The sequence below is a fragment of the Maylandia zebra genome, linkage group LG18 (assembly GCF_041146795.1).
Source record: "Maylandia zebra isolate NMK-2024a linkage group LG18, Mzebra_GT3a, whole genome shotgun sequence".
Classification (NCBI taxonomy): domain Eukaryota; kingdom Metazoa; phylum Chordata; class Actinopteri; order Cichliformes; family Cichlidae; genus Maylandia; species Maylandia zebra.
Window position 1 is genome coordinate 24,510,933 of NC_135184.1, and position 12,844 is coordinate 24,523,776.

At 44.6% G+C, this 12,844-nt stretch overlaps 1 protein-coding gene across 1 annotated transcript in view; it reads right to left on the minus strand.

Moving 5' to 3' along the window:
* Positions 1-12,605, minus strand: part of hs2st1a (heparan sulfate 2-O-sulfotransferase 1a) — a 36,717-nt gene extending 24,112 nt beyond the window's left edge. The window contains exon 1 of the mRNA XM_024806148.2: positions 11,950-12,605. Within this exon, the coding sequence (XP_024661916.1) occupies positions 11,950-12,073 (124 nt within the window). The 5' untranslated portion in view covers positions 12,074-12,605. The remainder of the gene's footprint in view (positions 1-11,949) is intronic.
* Positions 12,606-12,844: the final 239 nt, after the last annotated feature.

Genomic DNA, 12,844 nt, shown 5'->3' on the forward strand with positions numbered 1-12,844 from the left:
TATATCACACTTGATGCACGCTGAGAGTCAATTTTAAACTCAGACTCTGAACGTAGCCTGAACCTATATGTTACCATGACGATCTAACTCCTTTAGCGACTCAGACTTTAAGCTAACGCGCTAATGCCCACCCCTGTAACCCGCTACCCATTTCTGCTAGTTACAACTAGTGCAACACCTGTGTCCTTGGTTAAACCGTCTATGGCCGTGATGCATTGTGGGTAAACTAGGTGAAAATCAACAGTGTGGAAATTAGAGTATCTGAGATGGCCACATGAGGCCAGCTCCAAAAGAAAGTCAATCCTCACAGAGCACCAAAATTACCCAACATCACAGCAGGAATAAACATGTTTACAGTTGGGTACAATAATGGTTTTGGTTTCTCCGAGTCGTTTTCTCATTTGTGCAAATCTGTAGGTTCTGTGGGTGGGACTGGGATATTTAACTCCCCAGTCTGAACTGGACAAACGCTTAAAATTTACATCACCATGGACACAGCAAAGCGTAGTCAGTGAACTGGACCTTTCAGCAGCATTTGCGATGTTGGCGTCTTCTGGACCGTTTTTACTTAAATCAGATATCAAATAAAATAAGAAGGTTAATTATGCTGACAGGTCGTCCAAGAAGTCTGTGCTCAGTTTTCAGCGAGAGTAAGCAGCTGAGCCAGCACTTCACCCTGTCATTCATGCAAAAGTCAAAAATGAAACTAGACTGTAAAATGGGAGCTTCCCAACCAACGAGACCAGCTTCCTTCTAAAACCTATGATGCAGAATTCATATAAAAGAAATAAACAGCTTTAGGTCTGCTAGGGTTACTCTTGGTACAGCCTCTCAGGCCACTTGGATGCATTTATAGTCTGATTTACTGATTAAAAAAGGAACAACACACTAGGGCAGAGTGTTAAAATCCCTTTAATGCTGTTTTCAGTGAGGGTTTCACAGGGCTGCATTCCTATTTTATTTAGGCCGCATTAGAATACCAGTTTAATGATGGTATTTGAGAGCAAAATGCAAAAATATGTAAATGGAACCCGAATGAATTAACAAGCGACTGTGGGTGGCATCCGTAATAAGTGTAAACGTTAATATAGCAACAGGCTTTTGAAGCTCGTGCACATTTTAACCATGTTGTTCACGATTTGAGGCAGCTGTGGTGGCTGGTGGTGTAAAAGCACTGAGTGCTCAGTGAGGGTAGACGAGGGCTGTATAAACAGTAATCCATTTAATTTACATTTTTAAAAACAGTGCAAGGGGAAGGGATTGTCACGTGGAAGCCCTGTGACCTCTGAAGAGGTAACAGGCTGTTGGTTGTTTGGTCACAACAGTCACTTTCCCACACCGTGCTTGTAATCAGCACAGATTAAAGGTTAAACCCTTTTTATTTATTTGCTTACGTGTTGCTGTCAAGGTTACGCGCAGCTCTGAAGAGAGAGAGGAATATCAAAGTTTTAACTTTTGCTGCTTGAAAGCCTTGAAGAGCAACTCTTGAAGGTATTTTTCTGAACTGAGCGGTTTCTGCGTCGAGAACAAAATGACTGGGTCAGTGAGGTGGCCTCTGTGCAGCTATCATCAAACTGCATCTTTATTGATATACACTTAGGTGTCAAAACACGTCATGGAGGCTGCAAATGAGGTCGTAAAATGATGTCTTTATGGAGGGAAACGGTTAACATTTGGCAGCACGGTGGCTCAGTGGTGCAGGCCCTTCATGTTCTCGCGTCTCCTCAAGACTGTACTCTAACCTTTAAACAACCCTTTGAACTACTCCATACCCAGCTGGACTCCTTTTACCCAAGTAAGTCAGCTAAGATGCTGCAAGTGTGGCATGAAGGAGATTTGAGAGTTGTTTGGGGGAGGTGTTGAAATGCCTAGTAATGTCTACACTAAAGAAGCTGCACTGATCTGCTCCTGTAAATAAATTTAAAAAAAAAAAAGGGGGGAAATGAAAGGACACTTGACCTGCACAACAGCGCACAGACCCTTTATTACTCCCTCTAGGCAATGCTCACATGTAGCATTGAATCAATCGTGTCAAGCCGGCATCCAGTCTGTTTGATAAGGTCACAATTAGCAGGAATCTAATCCGGTGCACTGCTTTAGCACATTAGTATTGGTCAGGAGGAGCAGGGCGCACAGAGACACTACGCTAACGAGAAAAAACAAAAATGCTCGATCAATCAATCTGGTGCGTGGCGTTCACTGCCTGAGCAGACGTTGATGAAAAACAGAAAGGGACGCAGACACACGAATCTATTTATCCTCCGAGTGTCGGACCTGTGCGTCCAGCAGCCCAGATACTTCATTAGTAAGTGTTGCGCACGCACAAACACACATCTCAACCCAGGTGTTTGTACTTATTTGTATTCTGCCTAAAAAAACCCAACCAACCAAAACTTTCTAGCTGAATGTCAGGCGCTCCATCACTGACAGGAAGAAGGGGAAAAGTGCAAAAAAAAAGGGAAATAAAGAAATGGATGAGAAGAAGCCTGATTGGAAACAGCGTGGTGGCATGAAAGTAGCAGCTCTTCCCCGAGGACGCGCGGTGCTGGACATGTCACAGGTGAACGCGCTGAACGGCTTTGAGCCCACTCTGCGACAATTAGAAGCAAAGATGAACCGGAGGCTGAGGAAGAACAAGGGCAGCGCTGCTCAGCCTTCCTTCCTCCTACATCCCTCTGTGCTCTGATGAAATGGGTTGTAAAAATGCTGCAGGCTTGCTTTCTTCATTCCCCCCCCCCGCTCCGTAGAGGCTTACGATTTCCACCAGCCATGGCTTTAAATATTTGTGTGAGACAATGAAAATTAAATCATCTCTTGCGTTTCACCCCCCTCCACCTCACTTCCTCTTCCTTTGATGGCGCCTTATTTTCCAAATCCGGCAGCAGATATTCTCATTTCATTCACAAAAGGGGCTCAGCGAGCAAATGAAGAAGTTGTTTACAAGTATTGATCCAGAAAGAGCTGGATGAGAGCAGTGCCATTATAAGTCATTATCACGGCGGGGTTTTATTAGCCCCTTGCTGTTTCTCCTGTCAGGAGGAGGAGAAAAATGAAGCCCCGCTAAAGGAGAAGCAAGGAAACTGACACCTGCTGTCACGTGTTTACAACCACAGGCTCCGTTGTCTGTCAGAAGCGCACAGGATTAACTAAGTACGCCTCCGGTTTTTACGCCTCCGGTGTAAATTTGTTCATGTAGCATTTAATATCATTAAAAAAAAAAAAAAAGTAGAGCGACGAGTAAAGGACAGATTATTTCTGAGATCAGCAGGAGGAAAAGTCACATTAGTACATGTTAGCATGTTAGGGATGTCAGCGTAATTACAGGTGAACAGAAAAAGTTAATGGAAAAGGAGGCAAAGCTCCAAGAAAAATCTCAATATTTCCATGTTGTAAATGTAGTGGGACAAACCTATTCATTGAGATTAAAGTGACAAAGGGGAAAATTGTATATAAACAGATTTTAAAGACAGAGGTACCAGCGAATGTAAACAATGTAGATGTATTTTATTTTATTGAGGAGCTGCAACAGAGTGAAGCCAGGCTGCTTCTGACTAACAAGAATCTGTGTTTATATTTCGGAAAAGTCCCAAAACATGACGTCATCTCAATCGGCATATCCATTAGAGCCCGACTGATTTATTAGTGAACCAATATTATCGACCGATATTAGCTAACTATGTTCATCAAAGAAGAAACCCAAGAAACACCCTTCAGGCATGTTATGGGTGTTGATGTTGCAAAGTTTGGCCACCAGAGGGCACCTTTCCGCTCCAAGCCTGAGTTAATTAATTAAAATCATGCGATAATGATCTAAGGCAGCGGTCCCCAACCCCCGGGCCTCGGACCGGTACCGGTCCGTGAGTCGTTTGGTACCAGGCCACGAGAGTTGAGGCTCAGGTGTGAAATGTATGGTTTTCAGGGTTTTTATCGGTTGTCAGCGTTATTTTGTTATCCTTTTTATCGTTTACTCGGTTGTCCTGGGTCTTTTCAATAAATCTTCTTTTTTTCGGTACCGGTACTACTTTTATTTTGTATTTATCCGCGACACCTTAAAGGCCGTTCTGTGAAAATATTGTCGGGCATAAACCGGTCTGTGGTGAAAAAAGGTTGGGCACCGCTGATCTAAGGTATGTGTGTACGACTCCTATGTTAATCAATCTGGATGAAACTTTCTTTGTTAACTGCCTCGGTTTTAGGATGAACAATATCTATAACTATAACCGGATACTTACTAATTATATCAGCAAATATCATTATTGTCATGATCCGGAGTCTGCGACTCCGTGTTTGTTTAGTTTATTAGTATTCTGTGGTTTTGGTTACCTTGGGTGTTTATACTCTTCTGTTTCATGGTTCATGTTCCTATGTTCTGTGTCCCCCAGTCTGTGTTAAGTTGGTGTGTTGTGTATGTGTTTCCTGTTTTATTGTGAAGGTCTGCGTCTTATGTGAGTGTTTCAGTTTGTCTCCCTACTCTCGTCACGTGATCACTCCCAGCTGTGTTCCCACCTGTATGTAATCTCCCTGTGTTCTCTGAGTGTATTTAAGTTGTGTCTTCTGTCATAGTAATTGCTGGTTCGTCTGTGTTGTTTCCTCTCGGTCTCCCTGCGTCTTCCCGTATGTATTTCTCCGGACCTCCCTGCATCCTCGTTTCTGGTTTGTCTTATTAGTTTACCCAGTTTAGGTTTCCAGTTTCATGTTTTGTCGCCACCGTTGTTTGTACTTACCCACCTCTGTGAATAAACACTCACCTGCACCAGAGCTGCCGCCTTTTGGTCCCTTTCTACAATTCCACACGGCTTGCCCCGGCAATCCGTGACAGTTATTGGTCTTAAAAGTGCCATATCAGTCAGATAAGGTGACTATGAGCTAAAGTACCAACTATTTTCTTGACACTGTGTCTGATTTACTTACTTAATAAAATAAAAACTGTTTATTTCAAGCTCTTTTTTTGTCAAATCATGATTTCTTTTACTAAATTTATACATTTCACCTTAAATGGCCTTAAACACGTCGTTATACATCATCTCTCAGAGTCAGTGTTCACTTCCATTTTAATTAAATAATATCTCAGCAGCTGTCAGTCACACCTCCCGTCGTCAAAATGAGCTTGGCCGATATAACATGACCGGCAGGCTTTCCGCGTCGCGTGATGTTCAAAGCCAATTTTATCACGTTGAGTGAGCTGACACCTTCCCCCGGCAGTGACGCCGGAAAATATGAAGACAGTGAGGAGGGAAGAGCCTGAGAGGAGGTAGGAAGGGAGTACTGGGGACGGGCCAGCCGAGCGGTAGTAGAGTGGGTTGCTCTTCTAGAACAGCTTCCAATTACATCCAGGGTGTGAAACCGTCCATAACACCCCGATTAGCCTGTCTGTCATCCTGCTCCGGCAGCAAAGGCAGAGCCGGCTCCGGTTGCTGCTGCGTGCTCCACTTTGCAGGAACACATTTCCTGTCGCACAAAGTGCACGCCAGGGGCCATAAATCCTCGGCCTCAATCAGAGCCTGCTTCTAACAATACAGCAAAGAGCCCAGTATGACCATTAGTACACTCTGCCTCCCAGTCTCCCATAACAAATCCATCCCTGACACCTATGCCCATCCCTTCAGCGGGCTCCTCTCCATTAGCTGCTCAAATGGCACGTATCAGAGAGTGACTGAGCTGGCAGGTCCGGGCAATAGGCGCTACCGGCTGCTTGGTAGCAGATGCCAAGGTGCAGAGTGAAAGGAAATGACTTATGCACCCTCCCCCCTTTAAACTAAAAACAGAGATGCAGGGTGTCAGGGAGAGTTCAAAGGGAATCTCAGCGGCATAGCCAAAGAAAAGACGAGAAGAGATGAAGAGAAGCTGGAACTGACACGTTCAAGGAGGTTCAGGTTTAAACGGGTCTAGTTGAGCGCTGCCAACGCGTCACCAATTAACTTTAGAAAGGAAGCCACTGTTTGGTGTCGAGTGATTCACAGACACCGGCTGACATCCTCTTGACAAATGTGTAGGAGTAAAGGGAGACATAAAAAGAGTGACATTCAAACACAACTGCAGCTCGATCTCCAACATAAGCAGCAGGAGGAGGAGACAGCGGCAGGCCGGCTCAGAAAGCGATCAGGCCGTCTAATTAAAGTCTGCGAGGGCGTGCGTGAGGACAGGGTAGCGGTGCCTGACCGATGTCCTTCCAAGAGCAAATTCCTGACCACGTCCCCCTGTTCCCCGAGCGCTGGAGTGTGAGGGTGGGCTGTGAGTGCCCGGCATAACAATCAAAGTCAAATTCAAACGCGGGCCCCGCAGCGATGGGCTGCGGCAACAAATGAATGCTTAAACGTCTCACGTCAGCTCTGCAAACACGCCGACAATGAGCGCGAGGCTTCCTTTCTCTGCATTCAACAGCTTCTCTCTTCAGAGCTCATCACAGAGCCGCTTGTGTCTGGAACTGAATATCACCACGCAACAGATGGAAATTGAATTCCTTTAATCAGGGTGAGTAACGGCCAGTAAAAAAAGAAAAAAGCGATGATGCCGATGGGGGGAGAAAAAAAAAAAAAGAAGAAAGTCTTTGAGCATGTGCCCTGCTGGGAGACACGCAACCCTCACATGGCCTGCAGGGCAGAGAGCTGAAGAGGTCTTTTTGTTTTTTCTCCAGTTAGAAGGGCCACGAGGTGACACCCTAATAAGAAATGTGTCTGTTTCCACAGCCCTCACTATCTAACCCTAGAATGAAACTGCGACATATAGCTGCGCGGCCACGGCTCGGTTCTGATTGATCTAAAAACCTTTAAAACAGGCACAGAAGCTGCTGAAAAGCCGAGCCTCTCCACGAGGAAAATACGTTTAGCGTGGCTTCAATTTATAAAAGCAAGGTAGCAAGGACAGGCACAAATAATGATGCACTCAGCTATGTAATGAACATGCTTTCAGGCAGAAAAGATGGGAGAAGAAGAAAGTGTTCCTGAAAGTGAAAGGCACCGCTATCCATTCGAGACATTTCCAACAAAATAAGGAGGCACTCACAGTTTTGACAAATAAAAATTATTCAGCTGTGTCACGAACCCCAGCAACGATTTACACTTACATCTTTGTCACCATCAGTCATTTTTAGCACGGGATTCTCTCTGGTTTAAGGTGATTTAAAAAAAAAACTCCAAAAAAACATGTCGTTTGGCTTTTAACCACCTCATTACATTTTGTCAACTTCTGGAGAAGATCCAGTCCCTGCTGAATCAAACTGGGCGCTTGTCTCCTGTTAGGGAAACATTACTCCTGATTTTCAGTCTCAAACCTGAGAACAAAGCAGAGTGATATTCTTCAAGGTCAGGCGTGAACTGAGAGGAAATTAATGACAACTCTGACGGGGCGAGAGAAGCCTTGGATGCTTCTCTGTTTGGCTCTTTATTACAGAAACTTTATTTTCCATCCATCCCTGCACATCCCGTCTGCGTTACCGTCAACCCGCTCGGCAGCCGAGCCGGTGAGAAGCCGGAGAGAGGAATCCTGTCAGAATTATGGATCGGGGCCCACAGCGGGACACGCAGTTGCACCACAGCGTGTTTCTGATGCAGGAAGCTCCTCTAAGTGAAACCTTGGGATGAAGATTAGCTTGGAAACAAATCACAGCGTGTCCGCCCTGCGGGTGGTGTCTAATGGGAGAAATGATTCAACCTGGATGCTGCGTAATTCGATCCCATGCTGTGAGGCGCACGTTTCCGTTACTCAATCCCACAAAAATTTCACAGTGAACAAGTAATAGCGTGACACGGCATGATCACATAGATCTTCATCTTTTCAAACCCCTATCCCCATTTTCAGTTACATTTAGACCCCACCTTCTTTTTTCATTGTTGCACAGATGCATCTGTAGCAGGCGTACCTGGTATTGTAACCGGCCCCCTGGCTGTCTGTCAGCACATGAAGGCATCAGTCACAACTATTTGGCTATGCAGCACATAATTCAGAGCTCCGTTATACAGACGTCCACCGAGTCCAGTCATCCATCAGACTGCTTTTTGCCAAGTCAACAGATTCTCATGGTGGTGGGCGGTCAGGGAAAAGGCCTCTCAGGTTGTGTTTCAGCTTTCGCTGTGTGTGTGTGTTTGGGTTTTCGCTGGGTGTAAAGTATAGCTCTTTACGGCAGCAGTAAACTATGTCACAGACCAATATAGCCATCTATTCCTGCAGGACTCCTGATTGTTCCAACATGGGAAATCTCAGCTTTGTTCAATTAAGATTAAGCCTCCGCTAAGGAGGTCGTGGTTTTTGGTTTGCGTACATGCAAGTCATTCTGCCTGTATACACGATAGCTCCTAAACTTTTGAACAAATTGCATGAAATCTTTGTAGGGGTGTAGAGTGAGCTTATGTTCACAGTCCATTACAAGTTAGCTTAAATTCAACAAGGTATACAAGGTCAACTTATTGATTTATTGGTTAAAAATTGGCAACAAGCATTATAGCTTAGACACTATGATTGAAGAAGTGTGGTGTGTGCTGTCCATATATGGAAAGTACCATATATCATGCCGCATTTGACCTCTGACCTCTCTTTAAGGGCAACAGATATAGTTGAAGGTCAAATTGATTAAAAAGTCCTATAGGAGTATAAAAAAAAAAAGAGCAAATAACAAAACCCTACACATTGCTTTAGTTTTTAACTACACTAAAAACATCTTGGAGCACAAAGAAAACAAAATGAATATATAAAATAGAACACCATTATCTTAAAAGTAAATACTGCACAGGGAGACTCCGCTGCCTTGGCGGATGTTAGCACCCTCTGAGTGCTTCTTGTTTATAACCTGGCCAGAACGCCTTCCAACATCAACTGATCTGATAATATCTAACTATTAATCAGCTGCCCTAAAGGTGGACCTATTACGCCTGCCTTTTTTTCCCCAGACACATAAATACTGCTGCGGTGCTAAACATGTTTAAACACCGAGGTCAGTATATGTGAAAGTAATCCCAGTAAGCCAAAAGCTCAGGCTTCAGAGAGTTTTTATCCTACTCTTTGATCTATATGATGTCAAGGAGAAGACATATCCCTATTATGGTTATCACAGCTCTGGCTGTGATCACAGAAGCTCCACCCACCAGCAAACCTGTTTATGAAGGGCAGCCAATCAGAGGAAAGTTTTCTCAAAGAGGATCTATACAGTTTGTTTCAGACACCAGAAGAGTCTCTTCCACTTACTAGAACACCTACTCCACTTGGTTTCGTTCTTTTTCCATTATAATTGAGTACCACCAAATGTGCGTGACGCCACATTTTCTACTCAGCTTGCTTGGAACCCCGGCCGAGCAGCTAGTAAAAAAGTACCCGTTACCAGGTACTATCACCTAATGGAAAACCCTAAACACTGAGTCGAGTCGAGCCGACTACATACTAATGGAAAGGGGCTTTAAGAGGCTCCAACACGATTCAATATCAGGTAAATAAGGATTATTTTGAACTGTGAATCATGCAAAGCTACTCTAGTAGAGTCCAGGGTATAAACATAAAATGAAGTAAGTACTTTGATATGCAGGATTTGAGCTGTCAGCATCTAATTAGATTTTTTTTAATCCAAGCAGATTGTTGTGGTCTGCAGCAGATGTCATATAATCTCATTAATAAAGTGAATTCCAAAAAAGTCCCCTAACACACACGTTTCCAAAGACAAATGATATAAATATGAAACTACAATATTTTTTTATTTTACACCTTCAGCCTGCCAAGCTAAGGTAGTGCTGATAAAGCTACTTTCAGCTGCTGTTAGTCACCGGGAGTCACCTCCGGGAGATTTGTGTCTCTCCTGGGACTGAACCAGGCATCTCACTCATTAGACAAATGCGTAAACCTCTACACTATAGAAGCACTTAGGTTAGGCTGGTTATGACCAGAAAAAACAACAAAGAAAAATACTGACAGCTTTGACTATCAACAAGGCTGAACTAACATCCTTCCCAGGGTAACAGCTGCATGACGTTCTCTCTCAGAGGACTGTGTTTAAATTCTAAGGTCAGCCTGGACTGACAAATGGTAAACGTCCTGCTTCTTACATAGCACGTTTCTACTCTGTGTGAGCACTTCTTAAACAACATCACTCATTTACCCACTCACACACTGGAAGAGCCAGAGATCGAACCACCAGCCGTCGGATAAATAGATCACCTCCTCTAGTCCGTAACACAAAGGAGACGTGACCACAGAGCACATGCCATACAACACGTGACCGGAATACACACACAATGATCAGTATATTACTCAGTTTCACAAAGCAAAGGCGACACACTCAAATGATGGTTCTCTGCCCAGAAATCGAAGCAGAAAATATTCAGGTGGCTTCATAAGTCGATCCACTCATCGGTAAACCTGCTGCTCACTAGTGGAATTGGAGCTGACTTCGAAAAACCCACAGATGTTCGAACTGCTGTCACGCAAGTGTTAAAAAAAACAAAAAACAACAACTCTCATTTGAGAAGCTGAAATGGAATTTTTGCCTGAAAATACGTTTTCATTTTTAATTTACAACCCTTAAGTGGGGATTTGCTGGTAACCCACAGCTCTGGGATGTTACACGGGCCATATTTTACCTTCTGAACAACTGACTGATGAAGGTTGCAGTTGTGGGACAGGGTCCCTTGTCGTGGGCTAGATTTTCTAAAAAACAGCTCAGAGGAGGTGAGGGAGTCTTGCTCCCTCTCAGACCACTTAAACTTAAAAATAGTGAAAAGTTATTACAGGTTCCTTTGTGTAATGATGCCAAAGAGATTTTTCCTTCACCAGTTTTAACTGTAAGCCGTGCCTGAGCCAGCCCACGCGCCATCAGGACCCCCAAACTGCCTCGCCTGGATTGAATTCATTCCTGCTATCACCTCTGCCACAGAATTACACCTGTGCTTTTCCCTGCTGCCACATGTCAAAAGGTCCCCCGGCTGCCTTCCCTTCAAATAGATGTGGTGTGAACCCCTGAGGTACGCTGGCTGCACTCTCACAGTGTCTGCACGGCTTTAAAAAAAAAATCCCCAAAGTGGAAGCACCAGAGAGATAATCCTCCAATGTCCCAGATCTTTACTGGGACTGAGCCCCTGGTGGGAGCCAGCGAGGGGAATTGAAGGCAGCGCCGGCCACGTTTCAATCAGAGGAAAGAGTTTGGTGATGGGGGCATGAGAGGATTTGCAGCAGTGCGGTGTCCCCCATGAATACAAAATATTACTAAGAAGTACTTTAAGCAAAGAGCTGCTTTCTGCCCTGTGAACACTGGGATATATTCCTCACTCACCGCCCTGGCCTTACAGTCTGCGTCCAGCACCATTAAGACCCAGGCACAGTTTACGGTCACATCTTTCTAAATTAGCTGATCATTCCTCTGACAGAGAGCTGGGGGATTTACACATATAAGTCATTTCGCAGGGAGAAGAAATCTCTGATTATCTGTGTGTGATTAAAAAAAAAAAAAAAAAAAAAGAGGAATCTTGGATCTCTACCTGGACTTCTGAAAACTCTGAAGGTCAATTTTCATCACTTGCATCAACTCTAACAATGGAAAGGCCAAATCATAAGCACAGAGAATACCTGTCAGGTTAACCTCCAATGAAAACAATACTGTGTAAACACCATTATGCATCAAGTCAGGGACAAAAAGCGCCCCAGTCTTCTGTCTCACACTGGACTGCATAAAATGAGATGAGAGGTTGACTCAATTTGCATGCACTGCTTTTACTGCACATACTCAAATTCGTTCAATATTTTTGCCTCACAGTCATGCAAAGTTCAGCAGGACAGCTCCCAGATACGAAAACACGTCCTTACTGTGAACCTTTGTCTGGACCATGTGAAGCATATGTGCTGGAAGCTCTGATTGACCCAAATGCAAAACAATGGTGATGCCCACATCTATACAGGGACCTCACTCTCACACACAAGCCTGCAGTGGTCCCTGACAGGACGGGATCAGAGGCTCGGAGGGCTCCGTAAACTTACCGAGCTTTCCCCGGGACTCCTCCAGCTTCTGGATCTGGTTCTCCAGGAAGAACATGGCCACTGCGAACGCCAGCAGCGCCAGAAGCTGCAACTTGGGCGGCATCATGACTCTGAGCAGCCCCATCAAATCATCCAGAGAGAGATGATGGTCAGTCCATGCTCAGAGGAAGAGGAGGAGACACCGAAAACACACACACAGCAGCGACGATGGTGGTTACAAAGCGGCTGAGAGTGTGTGCATGGCCCTCTCTCTCTCTCTCAATCTCTCCCCCTCCGTGTGTGTGGATATCTCCCAGCGTTCAGATCCTGTGGTTACCTCAAACGCGACGTGTTCAAACTCGGCTTGGTTATTTCATTCTGTTAAATCTCGGCAGAGCGGGAGGAGGGGTCGTAGAGCCTTAGAGATTTCTCCAGAGTACGTATTTGTCCCTCCGGGATTTGTTCGCGATGGTACCAGCCGCTGTCGTCTGCGTCCCCCACACAGAGGTGTCCCGTCCCATCCAGTGTGTTCACAGCCGCACCACGGACACACTGTTACTACCACTCAGGCCATTGGGTGTATTAACAGTCCACCACACAGCTGAGATCTCCCATTCGTCGACTCTCTCTGCCTTTTCCTCTCGGATTGGACCGTTTTCCGTTGTGGGACCCAGAATTGGACACCAGGGGTCGCACTTCCATTAGCAACCATGAAATGACCGAGGTGAGGAAGAATTTCTTTAGGCTGGCTTGGTTTATGCCAAAATACAAAAAAGCATAAAATTAAAAAGAAATATTATTTTTTACTTCAAATATTTACACAATATGCTTTCTAAGCTTTTTGTATGTATTTTATCATTAAAGGTTAAAAATGATAAATAAAAGTCAGAAATGATTATCACTAACGTTTATCGGA